Source organism: Accipiter gentilis, chromosome 16 (assembly GCF_929443795.1).
Source record: "Accipiter gentilis chromosome 16, bAccGen1.1, whole genome shotgun sequence".
Taxonomy (NCBI): Eukaryota; Metazoa; Chordata; class Aves; order Accipitriformes; family Accipitridae; genus Astur; species Astur gentilis.
Window position 1 is genome coordinate 306,492 of NC_064895.1, and position 15,836 is coordinate 322,327.

The 15,836-nt window shown below is 59.8% G+C and overlaps 1 protein-coding gene across 8 annotated transcripts in view; it reads right to left on the reverse strand.

The window, feature by feature from the left end:
- Nucleotides 1-15,836, reverse strand: part of LRP1 (LDL receptor related protein 1) — a 91,314-nt gene that overhangs the window by 8,168 nt on the left and 67,310 nt on the right. For 6 of the 8 annotated variants that reach the window (XR_007508276.1, XM_049818374.1, XM_049818372.1 and 3 more), the window contains 30 exons: nt 15,622-15,811; nt 15,002-15,206; nt 14,582-14,774; nt 13,994-14,119; nt 13,773-13,901; nt 13,167-13,286; nt 12,354-12,467; nt 11,753-11,902; nt 11,319-11,453; nt 10,664-10,780; nt 10,286-10,414; nt 9,689-9,811; nt 9,097-9,237; nt 8,824-9,011; nt 8,372-8,555; nt 8,062-8,147; nt 7,574-7,693; nt 6,998-7,185; nt 6,533-6,738; nt 6,174-6,362; nt 5,800-5,948; nt 5,211-5,304; nt 4,647-4,763; nt 4,417-4,536; nt 3,751-3,873; nt 3,240-3,365; nt 2,856-2,972; nt 833-939; nt 489-621; nt 90-209 (listed from right to left, as the gene is read on the reverse strand). Coding sequence is in view for 7 of the 8 variants with exons in the window: in XM_049818374.1 (XP_049674331.1) it covers nt 90-209; nt 489-621; nt 833-939; nt 2,856-2,972; nt 3,240-3,365; nt 3,751-3,873; nt 4,417-4,536; nt 4,647-4,763; nt 5,211-5,304; nt 5,800-5,948; nt 6,174-6,362; nt 6,533-6,738; nt 6,998-7,185; nt 7,574-7,693; nt 8,062-8,147; nt 8,372-8,555; nt 8,824-9,011; nt 9,097-9,237; nt 9,689-9,811; nt 10,286-10,414; nt 10,664-10,780; nt 11,319-11,453; nt 11,753-11,902; nt 12,354-12,467; nt 13,167-13,286; nt 13,773-13,901; nt 13,994-14,119; nt 14,582-14,774; nt 15,002-15,206; nt 15,622-15,811 (4,239 nt within the window). In the remaining variant the exon portion in view is untranslated. The remainder of the gene's footprint in view (nt 1-89; nt 210-488; nt 622-832; nt 940-2,855; nt 2,973-3,239; nt 3,366-3,750; nt 3,874-4,416; nt 4,537-4,646; nt 4,764-5,210; nt 5,305-5,799; nt 5,949-6,173; nt 6,363-6,532; nt 6,739-6,997; nt 7,186-7,573; nt 7,694-8,061; nt 8,148-8,371; nt 8,556-8,823; nt 9,012-9,096; nt 9,238-9,688; nt 9,812-10,285; nt 10,415-10,663; nt 10,781-11,318; nt 11,454-11,752; nt 11,903-12,353; nt 12,468-13,166; nt 13,287-13,772; nt 13,902-13,993; nt 14,120-14,581; nt 14,775-15,001; nt 15,207-15,621; nt 15,812-15,836) is intronic. The other 2 variants (XM_049818370.1, XM_049818373.1) reach the window with 1 other exon arrangement.

Consider the following 15,836-nt stretch of genomic DNA (forward strand, 5'->3'; position numbering starts at 1 on the left):
GGTCAGGGCAGGTTGCTGCCCCTACAGGCAGACGCGTGCCAGGCAGGGGCCTTGCCAGGACCGGGGAGAGGCAACGCGATGTCACTCACAGCACTCTTCAGGGTTTTCATCTGAGTTATCCCCGCAGTCATCCTCCCCATCGCACTTCCAGGCCAGGGGCTTGCACAGTGTGTTGTTGCACTGGAACTCGTCCAGGGGACACGTGCGAACTGTGACAGTACGGAGGAGAAGACATGTCAGCCGGTGCTGCCTGGCTGCCAAAACACTGGTCTGGGGCCACAATGGTCTGGGGCCACAATTCGAATTTCCAGCATAGCTGGAGGCTCTCTAGGGCTCAGATATGTGTGCGTGCATGCCCTGGGGCTGGGCAGAGCAGTGCTGACACACACATAGGGGAGGGCTTCCACCCACAGTGGGGACACAGGAGACACAAGGGCATGGGGGGGAAGACAACCAGCCCCAAGGGAGCCATGCAGCACTGCCGTTACCTCCAGTGCCGCAGTTCTCCTCGTCGGTGCCGTCCATGCAGTCTGCATCAGCGTCACAGCGCCAGCGCATGGGGATGCAGTGCCCATTCTTGCACTGGAACTGGTCGAACTCGCAGCGTGGTGTGCAGTCTTTCTGCAGGGGAAGGGTGAGGGACGGTGGTCAGCAGCGACAGCTCCAGCCATGGCAGCCTCCCGTCCCATGATGGCACCCAGGACCAGGCTCTCAGCCCCGGCTTGGTGGTGGAGGATCACTGGCATAGGCAGACTGGGTGGGACATGTCCTCACTCCCACACACGGGCAAGACAAAGGCACTGGCAGGGAGCCCCTGTCTTCGGTACCATACCTCGTCAGAGCCATCCGCACAGTCGTGGTCCCCATCACACTTCCACCTGCCGGCGATGCAGCGGCCATTAGCACATGAGAACTCGCTCTCCGAGCAGGGCCGGGGTGCTGTGGACAGAGAACATGGGGTGTTCCCCTGAGTGTGGGCCGCAGGCAGGGCTGCGAGGGCAGAAGGTCTCCCTGGCCAACAGCTTGGGGGGGCATGGGCTGACAGACACACATCCAGTGGCACTGGGGACAGGGTGGGGTGCCAGCAGAGCCAGGGGAACTACCAGAGAGGGGCATGGTTGATACCACCTCCCAGCCCCCTTCCCATCCCACTCCAGGGGTCCCAGCTCCCTGCGGGGAAATGGGTTTTCAGGGGTTACTACGGCCATACAGACTCGCTTCTGACAGCTTCCCGGCTGCACGTGTCCCCAAGACGTTCTCCACTGAAGGCAGCCACTAGTCCCACAGCTCCCTGCTGCCCCTCTCTGCCAACCCACTGGCAGCAGCAGGCAGGAGGAAAGGTAGTGGCGCCCTGGCCAGATCTGGCAGAGCCAGCCTACCCGTCCCTGCCTTCCAGGGCACGGGGACAGACTCCCCCTCGCAGATCAATGCACCTGCTGGACCGGCACCAGCACCGTTGGTGCCAAGTCTGTCTGGAGGAGGACAGCATGCAGCTCAGCCTTCTGCCCAGGACGGCTCTTCAAGCCCCTTTCCCTACCCATTGCCCTGGGGGGGCCCCAGGTGTAGGATGTGTGGGGGCAGGCGGCCCCCCTGGCCACAGCGTGGAAACTGACAGGACTGTAGGGGAAGAGAGGGGCAGGGGGTATCCAGCCAGAGCAGGAAGGGTCAAGGTGGTAACAGATTTTGGAATCAAGTATGAGCCATGCACAGGCCCCAGTAGCAGAGGCAGCAGGGTCAGACCCTCCATGACTGTGGCTCCAGTGGAGGGAGATACTGGTGCTGATGCTCAGTAAATCTGCCTGGATTGTCCAGTCCCAACCCCTCTGCCCTCACCTAGAATTTATTGTCTTCTTTTATTTTAGAGAGACTGTACATGGAATTAAAAGATTTTGGCAAGAACCTACCTCTGAGCGCCCCATGACGACAGTGTGAAAATGGAGAAAAACATAAGATGAAGTGAAATGGCACAAACTCAAAAACACGACATGAAATCAACAGAAAAGAAAAAAAAGTTGCGCCCTAGAGAGCTGCAGGGAGACACAGGGACCTGGGGCGCGCGCTGCACAGTGGGAAGAAGGCCAGGCTCTGCCCACGCCCCTGCAGCTGGTAGCAGACCCCAGTGCCGTGCCATGGGCAGCTTGGGCCCCTCTGGAGGGACAGGACCAGGCTCCTGCCTGCAGCAGAGCCCCAAGAACTGTCTCATCCATGTGGATGGTCACAGTCCTCTGCTGCTCAGTGGGGCAGGTGCTGGCATGGTTCTGCTAACAAGCAGTAACTCAAAGGGGCAGCAACTTGATCTTCTGGGGACCAGCTGCCTTCCTGCATGCTGGCCCAGGTCCAGGTTTGTGACCTGGGTTCAGGTGGTTCCAGAGCTCCCCTCCCAAAGGCTCAGTGTGTCACCACAACCTTCCCAGGCCAAACCGTTTCAAAGGGTGCTGCCTGTCAGGTTGGGGCCAAAGCACGGGGTGATGCTCTAAAGCAAAGCTGCTCCACTGCGAGCAGGATGAGGCGCCTGTGAGCCCTGCGGGTGAGCACGGCCGTGCAGGGCCAGTGTGCTGCCTGCCAGGGAGGGCATTGGGGTCACCTCCTCCCTTTTACCTGTCCCACTGGGGGCCTCTCCTCAGAACAGCCAGCAGCCCAGTCCTGGCTGTGGGACCAGGCTAGCCAGACGCCTGGAGTCAGGCATGTTCTGTCCAGGGGGAGAAGGCTGCTCCACGGGCTCCCCAGCAAGCCTGATGCTCCCCCCCCATAGCTGGGAGCACCAGCACGCAGAGGGGCTGGAGGGTCCTGAACTGCTCCCCTCTCCACTGCACAGCCAGCTCCCAGGATAGCAAAGGCTTGAAGGTGGCACGTACTGCAGCTCTCCTCATCTGAGTTGTCCCCGCAGTCGTTGTCATAGTCACACTGCCAGCGACCTGGCACACAGCGGTTGTTCTTGCAGCGGAACTGGTAGGGCTCACAGGTGCGTTCGTCTGGGAGGGACAAGACAGGGACAGACATCAGCATGGCCGCACGCAAGGGGAGGGATGGGCACGCCAGCTAGCAGGGCGGGCAGCGCTGCTCTCTGCCACCCTCCCTCCGACCCAGCTTTGGACATGCAGTTCGGAAAAGGAGCAGCTATAACTTCCCCCACCCCTGGGCACACTGGGGAGGTGGAAGGGACAGACAGCACCAGGGCAGCCTGAGGAGGGCACAAGATGCCCTCTGGGCTCATCTCCCCAGCCCTGGGCCCTGCTCACCGCATTCCTCCTTGGGCTCATCGGACCCGTCTCCACAGTCGTCCTCCCCGTCACACTTCCAGCGCGCTGGGATGCACCTGCCCGAGTCTTTGCATCGGAACTCGTCCACACCACACGTCATTTGTGCTGGCAGGGAGAAACAAGATCACACAGATAGAAGGGGAGGTGGGATTAGCATGGGCCAGGCACATTTCTTTCTCTGCAGGGCTGATGAACACCTTGTGCTGGCAGCCTGGAGCTGACTGCAGCACCCCTGCTTGGAACAGGGTGGGGTAAGATCCCCCCCTTTCAAGCAGTTCTCCAGGGAGAAGTCAGAGAGAGGAGTATCTCAGTGGGACAGATTCAGGCTGAGCCACCACCACCATCACCCACTGCCCGCAGGACCTGCAGGGACTGAGCCTGGACACGCCGTCCCGCAGGCAAACACACACAGACGTGACCCAGCTGCGGGGGAGCTCCTGGTTTCGGTGTGGCCAGACCCACCCCCCTCCTCCCCACACAGGCTTCTTACTGCAGTTGGCAGGTTCATCTGAGCCATCCACACAGTCATTGTCCCGGTCACACACCCAGACGCGGGGGATGCAGCGTTTGGTGATTGCGCACTGGAACTGGTTGGGGGCACAAGTCACCTCCGCTACAGGAGGGAGAAGCAGAATCAGGAGAGGCAGCAGGGCAGGCAGGGGTCTGCCAGCCACCACCCCACAAAAACCAGCCCACAGAGCAGAGAGGCATGCAGATGCTCTGGCCACCACAACAAGTGTCTGTTGATGCTTGGTGACCATGTATGTGAGAGGGGACGGGAGTGGAGCCCCGTGGTGGTCCCAGAAGACTTGACTAGCTGCAGGGAGACAGGGCAGAAGCCACAAGGTCTTTCAGCTGTGCAATAGACTCAATGCAAATCAATGGCAAATATTGAACTTGCCACTCTGAGGGATTTAAGGATTTCGTTTCCACTAGGAAACAGAAGTGTCTGTAGGGGCAGCAGGGTGATGGTGGACAGAGGCTCTATGCAGGGCAGAGGTAAGGAGAAAGCCCCATGCCCAGGGGCAGGACCACCCAGAAGCCAGCTTGCAGAGAAGCCAATACCCAAAGACATGGATCTGATGCAGCACTGAACTCATCACCCCTAACCGTGCACACTCCTCATCCCTAACATGCTTAATCGTTCCCTACTTACGGCAGTCCTTCTCATCCTCGCCGTCACCACAGTTGTCCTGACCATTGCAGCGGAAAATGCCGGGGATGCAGCGGTTGGTGTTGGTGCATTTGAACTGGCTGGGCAGACAGACGTGGATATCTGGGAAGGGAGGCAGCATGGTCAAAAGCTGACATGCTGCATCTCCGCTCTGCTGGGATGCTGCAGCCCTGCTGGGGTTTGAGGGTCATGAGGAGAGGTGGAGAACCTACCGCAGTTGGCTTCATCTGAGTTATCCTGGCAGTCGTTGTCTCCATCACAGATGAAGGCTGGGTTGGTGCAGATCCCAGTGGAGCACTGGAACTGCCCTGGCCTGCATTTGAACTCAGCTGTGGGGTAAGACAGTGAAACATTTGCTCCGGGGAACATTTTCAGGGCAAACCTTAACCTCCCTATTTCCCCTCCGGGGTCTTCATCAGGGACTGAGCAACCAGCACCCAACCCTGGGCTCTGGCAGAGTGAAGGGGCAGCTCTGCTCTGAGAGCAGCAGTTGGCTGTTCTGCTCCACAGGGCAATATCCCTTGCAGGGACAGCGTGTTATCCCGCTGTTCTTTAAGCCCCATTAATGGGGTACCCTCCTCTCCGCCAGAGCAGAGCAGGGAACAGCAGTGCTGTCCTAAAGCCAGAGCAGCAGCAAGGCTTTGGGGGACCAGTTGCACAAGCAGAGCCCAGCTGCTCCAGACAGCACACAGATGCTGTAGTGCTGGCAAGAGCCAGGCAGCATGGCCAGGGTGCTGGGACACCATGGGCTGTGGTCAGCCCCACTCAGCACTCACGGCAGTCCTCTGGCTCATCCGAACGGTCCCCGCAGTCGTCCTCGGTGTCGCATTTCCACCAGAAAGGGATGCACTTGTCATTCTTGCAGACAAACTGTGACAGACACCCAGGCTCATGAGGGCGGTTTAGAACAGGGAGGGAGGACCCCAGAAGGCTTTGTCCCCAGGGAACTCTGCGCCAAGGGCAGTGATCTCCATGCTGTCCCTTCCCAGGCAACCCCAGGACACTCTTGTGTCCTGACCTGGAGCAAAGCCTTTAAGCTGAGCCCACCCCACGCAGCCTCTGCGGTTTGAGGGAGGGAGGGGGGCAGGCAGAAGGTCATTCCAGAGGCGTAAGGTCTCTGGCTCCCCTGGGCACCCCCAAACGACTGCAGTCTGTATGTGCTGGGAAGTGCCACAGGAGGGAGGTGTTGCCTGCGCCTGGAGAAGGCGTGCGCACACCAGCACCCAGATGCACAGTGTGGGCACCAGCACCAGCAGAGGAGCTGGGACCTGGTGAAACCACGGCAGGAGGGACATGCACATAAGCACAGGCACACACATGCTGCAGGGGGGATGTCCGTGCAGGCAGGGGCAGGCAGGCTGTTACCTGGCTGGCTGTGCAGTTGGAGACACACGTTTTGCCATCACTGCCCAAGTAGAAGTTGGTAGGACAAGCACACTTGTGCCCCCCACCTGGCGAGAGGAGGCAGAGGTTGCTGCAGCCGGCGTTGTTGGTCTTGCAGGGATGGTTGGGAACTGGGGAGAGCAGGGAGACAACTGCGAGTCAAACCAAGGCAGAGGACCCTCAGTGCAGCATGTAAACCCCCAGCTGTGAGACCCTTCTCACCATGCACCCTCCTCCCACGCGCCCTGCCCAACCTGGTGTCCCTTTGCACATCGTGCCCAGCCCTGACCTCCTACCCAGGGCTGCTCTGCAGTGCCAGGGCCACCCCAGCCCCTCATCCCAGCCCCACGGCTCACCGTCAGGCTGGCGGTAGGGGTGGTAGATGTGGATGTCCATGGGGCGGTGCAGCGTGCTGATCAGAAGGGTCTTGTTGGCTCCAGTAGTCTTGTGGGCCCGGTTGATGGACTTGGTCTCCCAGTCGGTCCAGTAAATGAAATCCTCAAAGAGGGTGAGCGCAAAGATGTGCGGGATGTCCTGGCTCAGCACTGCAAGGGGGAGTGGGCAGCTCAGAAAGGGAACACACCTCTTCCTCTGGTCAGAGGCACAGAGGAGCTGGGGACCATACCCAGCAGCCCTGGCTCTTCCTTCCATGACTGATCCAAAGCCCACACCCCACAAAGGCCTGGTGGTGCCCCAGGAGCCTCAGTGCTCTCACCTGTGTGCCGGTTAGAGCCGTCCAGGCTGGCAAACTCGATGTAGTCCTCCCGCGCATCAGCCCAATAGATCCGGCTGTTGATGTAGTCAAGGGTGAGGCCGTTGGGCCAAGTTATCTTGGTGTCAACGATGACGCTGCGGTTGGTGCCGTCCATGCCGATCTTCCCGATCAGGGAGTGGTCCCCCCAGTCTGTCCAGTATAGGTAACTGGAGATGAAACAGAAGAACAGAGGGAGGCTGAATCTGGCCCAAGCCACAGCAGTGGCCACACTCTGCCCATCGCACGGCTAAACCAAGGCACCTGGGTGCGTGGGTGCAGGGCAGGGAGAAGCAGCCAGGTGTCCCGGAGGTGAGGAGGGAAGGCCTCGTCCCACCTCCCAGCCTCCAGGACTATGGCAAGATGGCAGAGGGGCTGCCAGCCCCCTCCCTGTGTAGAGGGGAAGGTCCAGGTCCCCCAGGCTCTCACCCATTCTGCACATCCACCACCAGCGCTCGGGGCTCACGCAGGCCCGAGTTCACCAGCACGGTGCGGTAGGCGCCATTGAGCTTCGACACTTCAATGGTGTCCCGACCTTTGTCGCACCAGTACAGGTTGCCTCCCACCCAGTCCACAGCCAGCCCGTCAGGGTTGCTGAGGCCAGTGCGGTGAAGAACCTGTTGGGAGAAAACAGATGCTGGGGCTGGACAGGGAGAACCAGATCCTGCCCTGGTCAGGGATGACAACATCCCCCTTCCCTGGCATGTCAGCCCTGAGCACAGGACTGCCCAGCTCCCTTTCCTCACTCCTCTCTTCCACCAACCCTTCTTGCCCGTGGGCAGCACGGAGCCCACCTCTGATCGGGATAGTGCTGCAACACATCCCCATAACAACCTGGGCTGATACCCTGAGCCCAATGATGACCCCCCAGCTGGGCTTCTGCCCTCTTCCCTGGTGACTCTGGTGCCAGTCTGGGCCCCTCCAGGCAGCCCCTCTGTGCAGGAGGTGGGCGAGGACCAGCTGCCTGGACCAGGGGGGCCCAGGGGGCTGGCTCAGTCCCCCCACCTGCACGTTGCTCCCGTTGATGTGCATGCGGCGGATCATGCTGCCCTGCGTGGTGACATCTGTCCAGTAGATCATCTGCTCCCGATAGTCGAAATCCAGAGCCACCGCATTGTTCAGCCCCTGGGAGGAAGGGAGAAGTGTTGAAACAGCCTCATCTGCTAGCAGAGGGTCATGGGGGCTTTACAAAGACCAGTGAGCCCCCAGCCTCAACTCCTACTCCCTGCAGGAGAGAAGTTAAAAGCACCTACAGACAACTGTTATGCAGCCCCTACCTTATGGTCTGCTACCAAAGAGCTACTGTTTACATGGCACCTCCTGTATACTCATAGTGAGAGTTGTGGTTTATACAGGATCTACCATCCGCCTGGGAAGCCAAGAGCCCAAACTCCCAGGCTGGCAGGTCTCATGCCCTGCAGGGCCCCTCTCCAACCCTGAACCCCCAGCCATGTGGGGCCAGTGCCCCCTCCTGCTCCCAGCTTCCCCCTTACCTGCTTGAGCAGCGTGTAGTTGGAGCCATCCAGGTTGAGCTTTCTCAGGTAGTACCGGTTGGCAAAGATGAGGAAGGGCTCTTCATCTGCACAGGGAAACCATGAGGTGTGTCAGTGAAGCACCACTGGGACATGGACAGATCCCCTGCGGACCTGCCACCCTCCCCTTCCTCACTGCTTCCCAGCTCTCCTTTGTGAGCCAGGTGCAGCTACCTCGCTTTGCAGAGGACCGTGATGGACTCCAATGCCAGCAGCATCACATCGTTGCCAGAAGAGCACCCCTGCCTCTGAGTCTGCTCTTGGCTCTCACCTGTGACAGCTTTGCAGCTGGTGGGGTTGTCAGGTTTGAGCTTGTAGCCCTCTATGCACAGGCACTTGTAGCTCCCCAGAGTGTTGATGCACTTCTGGCTGCAGGGGTAGGTGGTGGAGCACTCGTCGATGTCAATGCACGTCTTCCCATCGTCCTTCAGCCGGAACCCAGGACGGCATCTACACTGCAGGAGGCAACCCGGAGCTGTTAGAAATATCCAGGGCCCACATGCTGGGACATGACAGGCATCACCATGGGACAAGCAGGCACAGGCACAGACAGCTTGCAGACGCAAGAGAAGCACACACAAGCACGGGCCAAAAGTGCCTGTGTGTGCATCCCTTGCCCAGCTGGTGCAGGACAGAAGCAACCCTCATACTAAGAGTCTGTGGAAGAGGAAGGGAGTGGGAGAGCATCCCTCCAGCCAACCCTCCCAGCCTGCTGGCCCCTACCTTGTACCCAATCTTGAGGTCCTCGCACTCCTGGGAACAGCCACTCAGCTTCTTGTTGAGACACTCATTGATGAAGCAGTTGAGCTCGTCCGAGCCGTCTGTGCAGTCGTTGTTGTTGTCACAAAGCAGAGCCTCAGGGATGCACTTCCCGTTCTTGCAGAGGAAGAAGGAGTCGTTGCACTTGTTCTCTGCAGCGGGGCAGACAGGAGGTGGCACTGGTCAGTGTGAGGCAGTCAGGCAGCCCCAGTCCCCAGCTGTGGTCCCCGCAGGTACCTGGGCTGGTGCAGCGTGGGTTCTTGGGCGCCTCGTCCGAGTGGTCATGGCAGTCAAACTCGCCGTCACATTCCCACTGTCTGTTGCTGAGGCACCGGCCGTTGGCACAGCGGAACTCGTGGGGACCACAGGTGGGATACTCTGCAGGAGGGCGGCAGGCTCAGACGGCATGGCCCACCTTCCCGAGCTCATCAGCAGCGACAGGGGCACCACAGCCCCTGGGCTGCGCGGAGCCGTGGCACAGGTGTCCAAACGTTTCTGCAGCCCACCTTGGGACAGGGCTGCACCGCAGGGGTCAAGGAGGCAGCAAACGTGGGTGGTTTTGGATCTCCCCAAAACTGCTCTGTGCCAAGTCAGACACCCTGCAGCAGGGGCTGGGACAGCTCTTCTGTGGCTCTCTGGCACCAAACCCCTCCCACTCTCTCTCCTGGCTCCCCCTCACCCTGCTCTCACGTCAAACCCCTTCCTTCTGGATGAAGAAAACTCTTCCAGGGTCCTGTCTCAAAGCCCAGGAGACCCAGTGTGGCTGCCAGGGCCAGTGCAAAAGGAGATAACGGCCCTCGCTGTTGTCCCCGGTCCCACAGACACCCACCACACTCTGGGGACTCGTCCGAGCCGTCGCCACAGTCATCATCGTGGTCGCAGACGAAGTGCTTGGGAATGCACTGGCGGTTTCCGCACATGAACTCCCGCTCATCACATGTGTTGTTGTACACTGCAATGAGGCATTGCTGTCAGCCCCCCACCAGACCATGTGCTCTCCTGCCTGCCCCCTGAGCCCTTTGTCTTGGGGTGCTGGGGACAAAAGCTGAGGCACAGCCCAGTCATGGCAGGGACTCCCACTCCTTCACCCCCAGCCTGAGCCCAGCCCTGTGCCCTCATCCTGTGGCTGTGAACAGCACCCGGGCAATGTGGTGCCTTTGGCTATTGCTCTGTGGGATGATGCTTCTCCTCTCTTCGCAGTCAGGGAAAGGCACCCAAACATCTCTGTGTCCAGGTCTGCTGTGACCACAGCACCACAGTCTCCTCCTGCAAGCCTGGTGGGGAAGTGGCCGGGACAAGGCATCCCGTCTGCTACTGATGGGGACCCCGGGGAGTGGGGCTAGCCCCCCCCCCAGGTAGCTCTGCCTTGCACTACACTCCGCTCCTCTCCAGCCCCTGCCGTGCACCCAGCCCTCTGGGGACTCACAGCAGCCGGCAGCGAGGGTCTCATCGGCTCCATCCGCACAGTCCTTGTCTCCATCACAAAGCCAGCGCTCCGGTACACACACATAGGTGCCTGGGCACTGGAAGGATCCTGAGCTGCAGGTGGTCAGCCCTGGGGAAGGGAGAAGCAGGAAAGAGGCCAGTCACCCCACTGCTGGAGAACTGGCACTCTCGGGCTATGTGCGCCCACGTCTCGGGGGGCGGGGGGGGCCAAGATACAGAACCCAGGAGAGCAGTAAGGACCACAGCACAGGAAAGGAAGGGTGGGAGTAGGGATGGGCAGAGGCAGGAATACACAGAGACGGGGCAGCAGCACAGGTAGGGACAGGAGAGGTCAGAGCAGGGGCTGGAGCTGACTCACGGCAGCGGCTGTCCTCATCAGAGCCATCGCCGCAGTCGTCAGCCCCGTCACACACCCAGAGCTTGGAGATGCAGCGGTGGTTGTTGCACTCAAACTGCACGGGGTAGCAGAACTTGTCTGGGAGAGGAGGAGAGGAGGGGTCAGAGCTAGGGTGATGTGGGAGGAAGGACATGGCAGCAGAGCACAGCCAGGCTGGGCCAGATGGGCTCCAGGGCTGGAGCCCAGGGTGGTGCTGGGGCTACTGCTCACCCAGACCTGGCAGTGCCTACAGGCCACGCTGATGGGCACTGCAGCTGTAGGACTGGTGTAGGGTTCCCTGCTCTGGAGCTGGGGAGGTTCCCCAGTTCCTCAGCACTGTTTGGGTTTTGTTCAGGGAGATTGGAACTAAAAACATAGCTCAATTGAGCTGTAACTGGCCACCTTCAAAATGACCATGGACACTCATGCATGTGCTGAGCAAACAAATGCACAAGGACATTTGCACTGGCCACAGTTAAAAGCCCAAGCATTTGGAATAAGACCACTGAGGGGGAAGAATCTGGAGTCTGGTCCTTGGCAAATGGATGTCAGAGAGAGGAGAGGGTCCTGCCTCCCCTCTAGCACGGTTGCGCTTGCCACCCCATGCTATCACCCCGGAGTCCCTTGCTCTCCCCACCCTGCCGCTCACTGCAGTGAGTCTCGTCTTCTCCGTTCTCGCAGTCATCCTCTTTGTCACAGGTCCAAGTCATTGGGATGCACCTCCCGCTTGGGCAGGCAAAGTAATTAGCTGGACACTTGGGTTTCCTCCCGCCTAGTTTGTGAAGGAAACATCAGTAAGCATGGTGGTGCAGACGCATCCTGCTTCCTCCCAACCCAAAAGTGCCTGAACTCCAAAGGATTTCTCCCCAAAAGCCCTCTGTGATCCTCTATCAATCAGCGTGCTGCAGCACCCTTCGTGCAGGAGCTGTGCAGGCAAAGGATGATGGTCTTGGTGTGCAAACAAAGCATCCACCCTCCAAACAGACCCCAAAGGGGAGCACCCGGCCAGAGTGTTGGTGGGATGCCCCTGCTCTCCCAGGCCCGAGCCCTCTTTCTTCTCCCAGCTCTCACCTGGGCAGTTGCGCTCATCTGAGTAGTCTCCACAATCATTCGCCCCATCGCACACCCAGCTTGGAGCGTAGCACAGAGAGGTGTGTTCGCACTTCTGAAATGTGGTACCCTTCACCCCCAGCTTGAAATAGCTGCTGCAGTCAGTGGCAGCTGCAAGGAACAACACCAGGAGCCCTGGATGACCAGTGCTGCTCGCCAGTGGCACAGCCCTTCAGTCCAGCTCCCAGCACACAGCACGAGCCCTTGCCCTGCTGCTGACAGCCCTTCCCTCCCCAAAGCAGCACGTGTGCCCTGAGCTGCTGGGACCACGTTAAGAACTTCTGACGTCAGATTGTGAGGTGCCAAGCATGGCGTGGGGGGCTGCAGTGATGGGCTGGGGCTGCTTCCAGCCACTGGGCTAACCTGGGCTGGCCTCTGCTGACGGGACGGGAGCCAGGGCCCTTCTCCCTCCCTACTTCAGCACAAGTGCCAAAGACTGAAATGAGGTGCAGGGACCCAGGCTCCTGCCCGTAGGCACAGAGGGCATAAGCATCTCCAGAGCTACAGCAGGGCAGAGCTGGGGAGGTAGCAGGGAACATGGGACAGCAGCTGGGGCACTCACTGCAGTTCATTTCATCCGAAGCATCCTCACAATCGATGAACTGGTTACAGCGGCTTGAATTCCCAATGCAGCTCCCATCTCGGCAGCGAAACTCAGTAGCGGCGCAGCTGGTTTCTGCAAGGGGGAAGCCCCCACAGCAGATGAGGTTGGGCTGGGGGACCCAGCATGTACAGCCACCCCACGGCCCCCACTCATGTTGCAGACATGTATGCACGCACATACACCCATCACCCAGCACAGCTATGGACCGCCTGAACCTGCACTCCCAGCTCTGGTCCTCTCCCTGCTAAGATCTGGTGTCTCTCCCACTCACACACCCTGCCTGGCAGCCTGCGCTCATCCCCCAGCCTGGCCCACCACTAGCAGGCCTGGATGGGCTCGGGAAAGCTCCTGACCTTCCCCATCGGTTCTGAACCAAGCAGACAGGCTCCTGCAGACCTGCAGCTCTGAAGGGACGCTGCCCTTGGGGATGCTTGGGTGCCCTTTTCTCAGGAGCACGAAGACCAGCGACACTGCACCTTGCCATTGCCTTGTGTTCCTCCTAGCTGTCAAACCAGTGTTCTCGGGAGGCTACGGGTGCTGCTTGGCTGTGCTCGGGAGCTCTTCCTCCCAGCTGTCAGGGAGTGAGCTTTACAAAGTGGTCTGTGACACAAGCAGCATAAGTAGGATTTAGACCTTGACTCTCTGCTAAGCCCTCGCTCTGCTCTGATCCTGTCAAGCTGAAGGTAACTCTTTCCCGAACACTCTGTCCCTGTCCCAGACAGCTGACTGAGCCCTGGCAAGGGCTGGCTGGGAGCCAGCCAGCCTGCTTACTGTTACATGGCACTTCGTCCGAGTTGTCCCCGCAGTCATCCACGCCATTGCACCAGTAGCGGCTGGCGATGCAGCGCCCGTTCATGCAGTGCAGGTAACCCTTCTTGCACTTGCGGCTGCCTGTGAGGGAGGAGGAGGAGGAGGTGAGCACGAGGGCAGGGCTGGTGCCCCCGAGTGTCTCAGCTCCTCAGGGGTGCTTCAGCAGGGGAAGAAACTACACAGGCAGGATTAGGAAACAGGCTCCCTTGTGCTGTGCTGCCAACACCGCAGGGTTAAGCTTGGCCTTTGACCAGCAGAGACCCCTCCTGGCTGAGAAGTGAGGGTTGGTGTTAGATGGAGGGTGCCGCAGAGCCCACCAGGTCAGCTCAAGGTGTCCCACTCTCCAGCCTGCCCCCCAAAACTGGAAAAGGTCTGGAGCCCCTAAGGCTTGGCTGGGCCCATCTTTGGAGGGCAAAAGGGACTGCGAGCACTTGAGGGATACAAGAAGATGCCCAGGAGTCCTGGCTCCCTTTGCCAAACAGAGCTGACAGATTGAGCAGGGTGCCTGTGAATGCCCAGGGGGTGCGTGTGTGTGTTTGAGCAAAGCAGCAAGAGGAGGAACCTTACTGCAGTAGGACTGCTTCTCATCTGACTTGTCCTTGCAGTGGACCACGCCATCGCAGGTCCGGCTGAAGTCAATGCAGTCACCGTTCCCACACTCAAACTCGTCGTGCACGTTGCAGGTGGAATTCAGGGCTGGGGAGGGCACGGGGAATGTCAGCCAGGCTGAAAGTGGCCTCTCCTCCCCTTCCCATCCCCTTCAGCTCCTGCTTCCAATTCCCCTCCACCTTTGCAGGTGAAATCCTCCTGCAGGACACGCTCGCCACGGCAGGAGCAGTTGACGTGTCCTTTGGGCGTGAGCAGGCAGAGATCCTGACAGCCGCCGTTGTTCACCCTGCATGGGGACAGCTCACCTAGGAGAGATGGAGAGCATTTACGCCAAGGACAGTCTCAGCAGTCCCTTCCCTTTGTCCTCCCTGCTGGGGAGAGGAGAAGTAGGTGTTTCTCGCCAGGCTCTTCAGATGGGGCTACGGGGGATGCATGGGGTTAGGGGCATCCAGTCTCCCAAGATCTTGCAAGGAGGATGTCCTGGGAAGAGCACAAATGGAGCAAACTCTTTATCTCTCTTCAGCCTGCACAGGGTTTGGAGATGGCCAGGCCTTGGTGTGAGGGTCCCAAAGGGACAATGACAGGCCAGAAAGGATGGTGGGACAGGTTCCCCCTTCCACTGGCCTGCAGGCAGGGTGGAAGAGCAGCGCTGTCTGGCAGGGGGCTGAGCCACCTGAGAGAGGGGGCAGAGGTCTGGCAGGGGCAGGGGAGCAGGGGCCCATGGTGGCAAGGCTGCAGGTGATGGGGGGGGTACGGAGTGTCCTTACAGCTGTCGGTGTCGTTGGCCACGGCAATGATGCCCATGGGCTGCTGGGGGATGTCAACACGCAGAAGCTTCATGTCAGTGCCCACGTACTTGTTGGCTCGTTGCACAGCCCTGCGCACCCAGTCCGTCCAGAAGATGTAATCGCCATAGACAGCCAGGCCAAAGGGGTGCACAGGCTCTGATTTCAGGATCACCTGCCGGACATTGGCAAACCATGAGCACAAGGGAACCTGGCTGTGGGACACAGCCCCCGACATGACCCCAAATGCAGCGTGTCCCCGTGTGTCTGCCTGAGGGGAAGGCCTGACCCTCCCTGTGCCCCAGGAAGAGCTCTGCTGTCCTCTCACAAAGTGTCAGCCCCAGTTTCGCCACTCGCCACTCTCCTTCCCATCTCTGCTGCTGGGGCCAGGTCTGGACTCACATGGCGGTGGGAGCCATCGTATTCACAGCGTTCGATTTTGTCCAGCGTGGCATCAGAGAAGTAGATCTTCTCAGCCTTGTGGTCAATGGCCAGCCCATTGGGTGTCCGTATGTCCTGGTCAATGATGATGAGGACATTGGCACCAGAGAGGGTGGCACGCATGATGCTGGGGTGCTGCTCATTCCAGTTGGTCCAGAACATCAGGCTGGAAGGGGAGACACATGTGATGCCTTTGCAACCCCAGCTCTCTGCCACATACATGTTGGCTCAGCCCACCCCTCTGCTGCTGTGGGGCTTCCAGGGACTTTGGGATGAGTGGGATATCGTTCCTGCATAAAAAGGGGTGGGAAGGGGATGAATGAAGCCACCGCAGCCAGCTGGGAAACATGGTACCCCATGGTACCAGCCGGCCAGAGAAGCGAATGGGACGGGGTTTCTGTCTTTGCTTTGGGGTGCTGAAGGCGGGGGGGGTGGGGCACAGGGCCTTTCCTCCCTGGGGTCCAATACTCTGTGCTGGGAACCAGTGCTTCCTCCTCAGTGGAGGGGTGTCCGCCTGGACGCTGGCCCTGGGACCACATGGACCCCTGGGCAAGCTGGCTGGACCACCGACAGCCACTCACTTCTGGCACTCGTCCAGCACAAAGGCCCGGGGGTGATCGTCCCCCGACATGGTGATCACCGTCTCCCTCTCAAAAGCCCCCAGGCGGCTCTGGTCCACGGTGTGGCGGGTGATGGTGGAGGTGGTGTAGCTTGTCCAGTACAGCGTGTCCCAGCCGCGGTGGTATGCCAGCCCCTCCACCGAGCCCACGTCTGCAGGAGGGGAGGACAGGCAAAG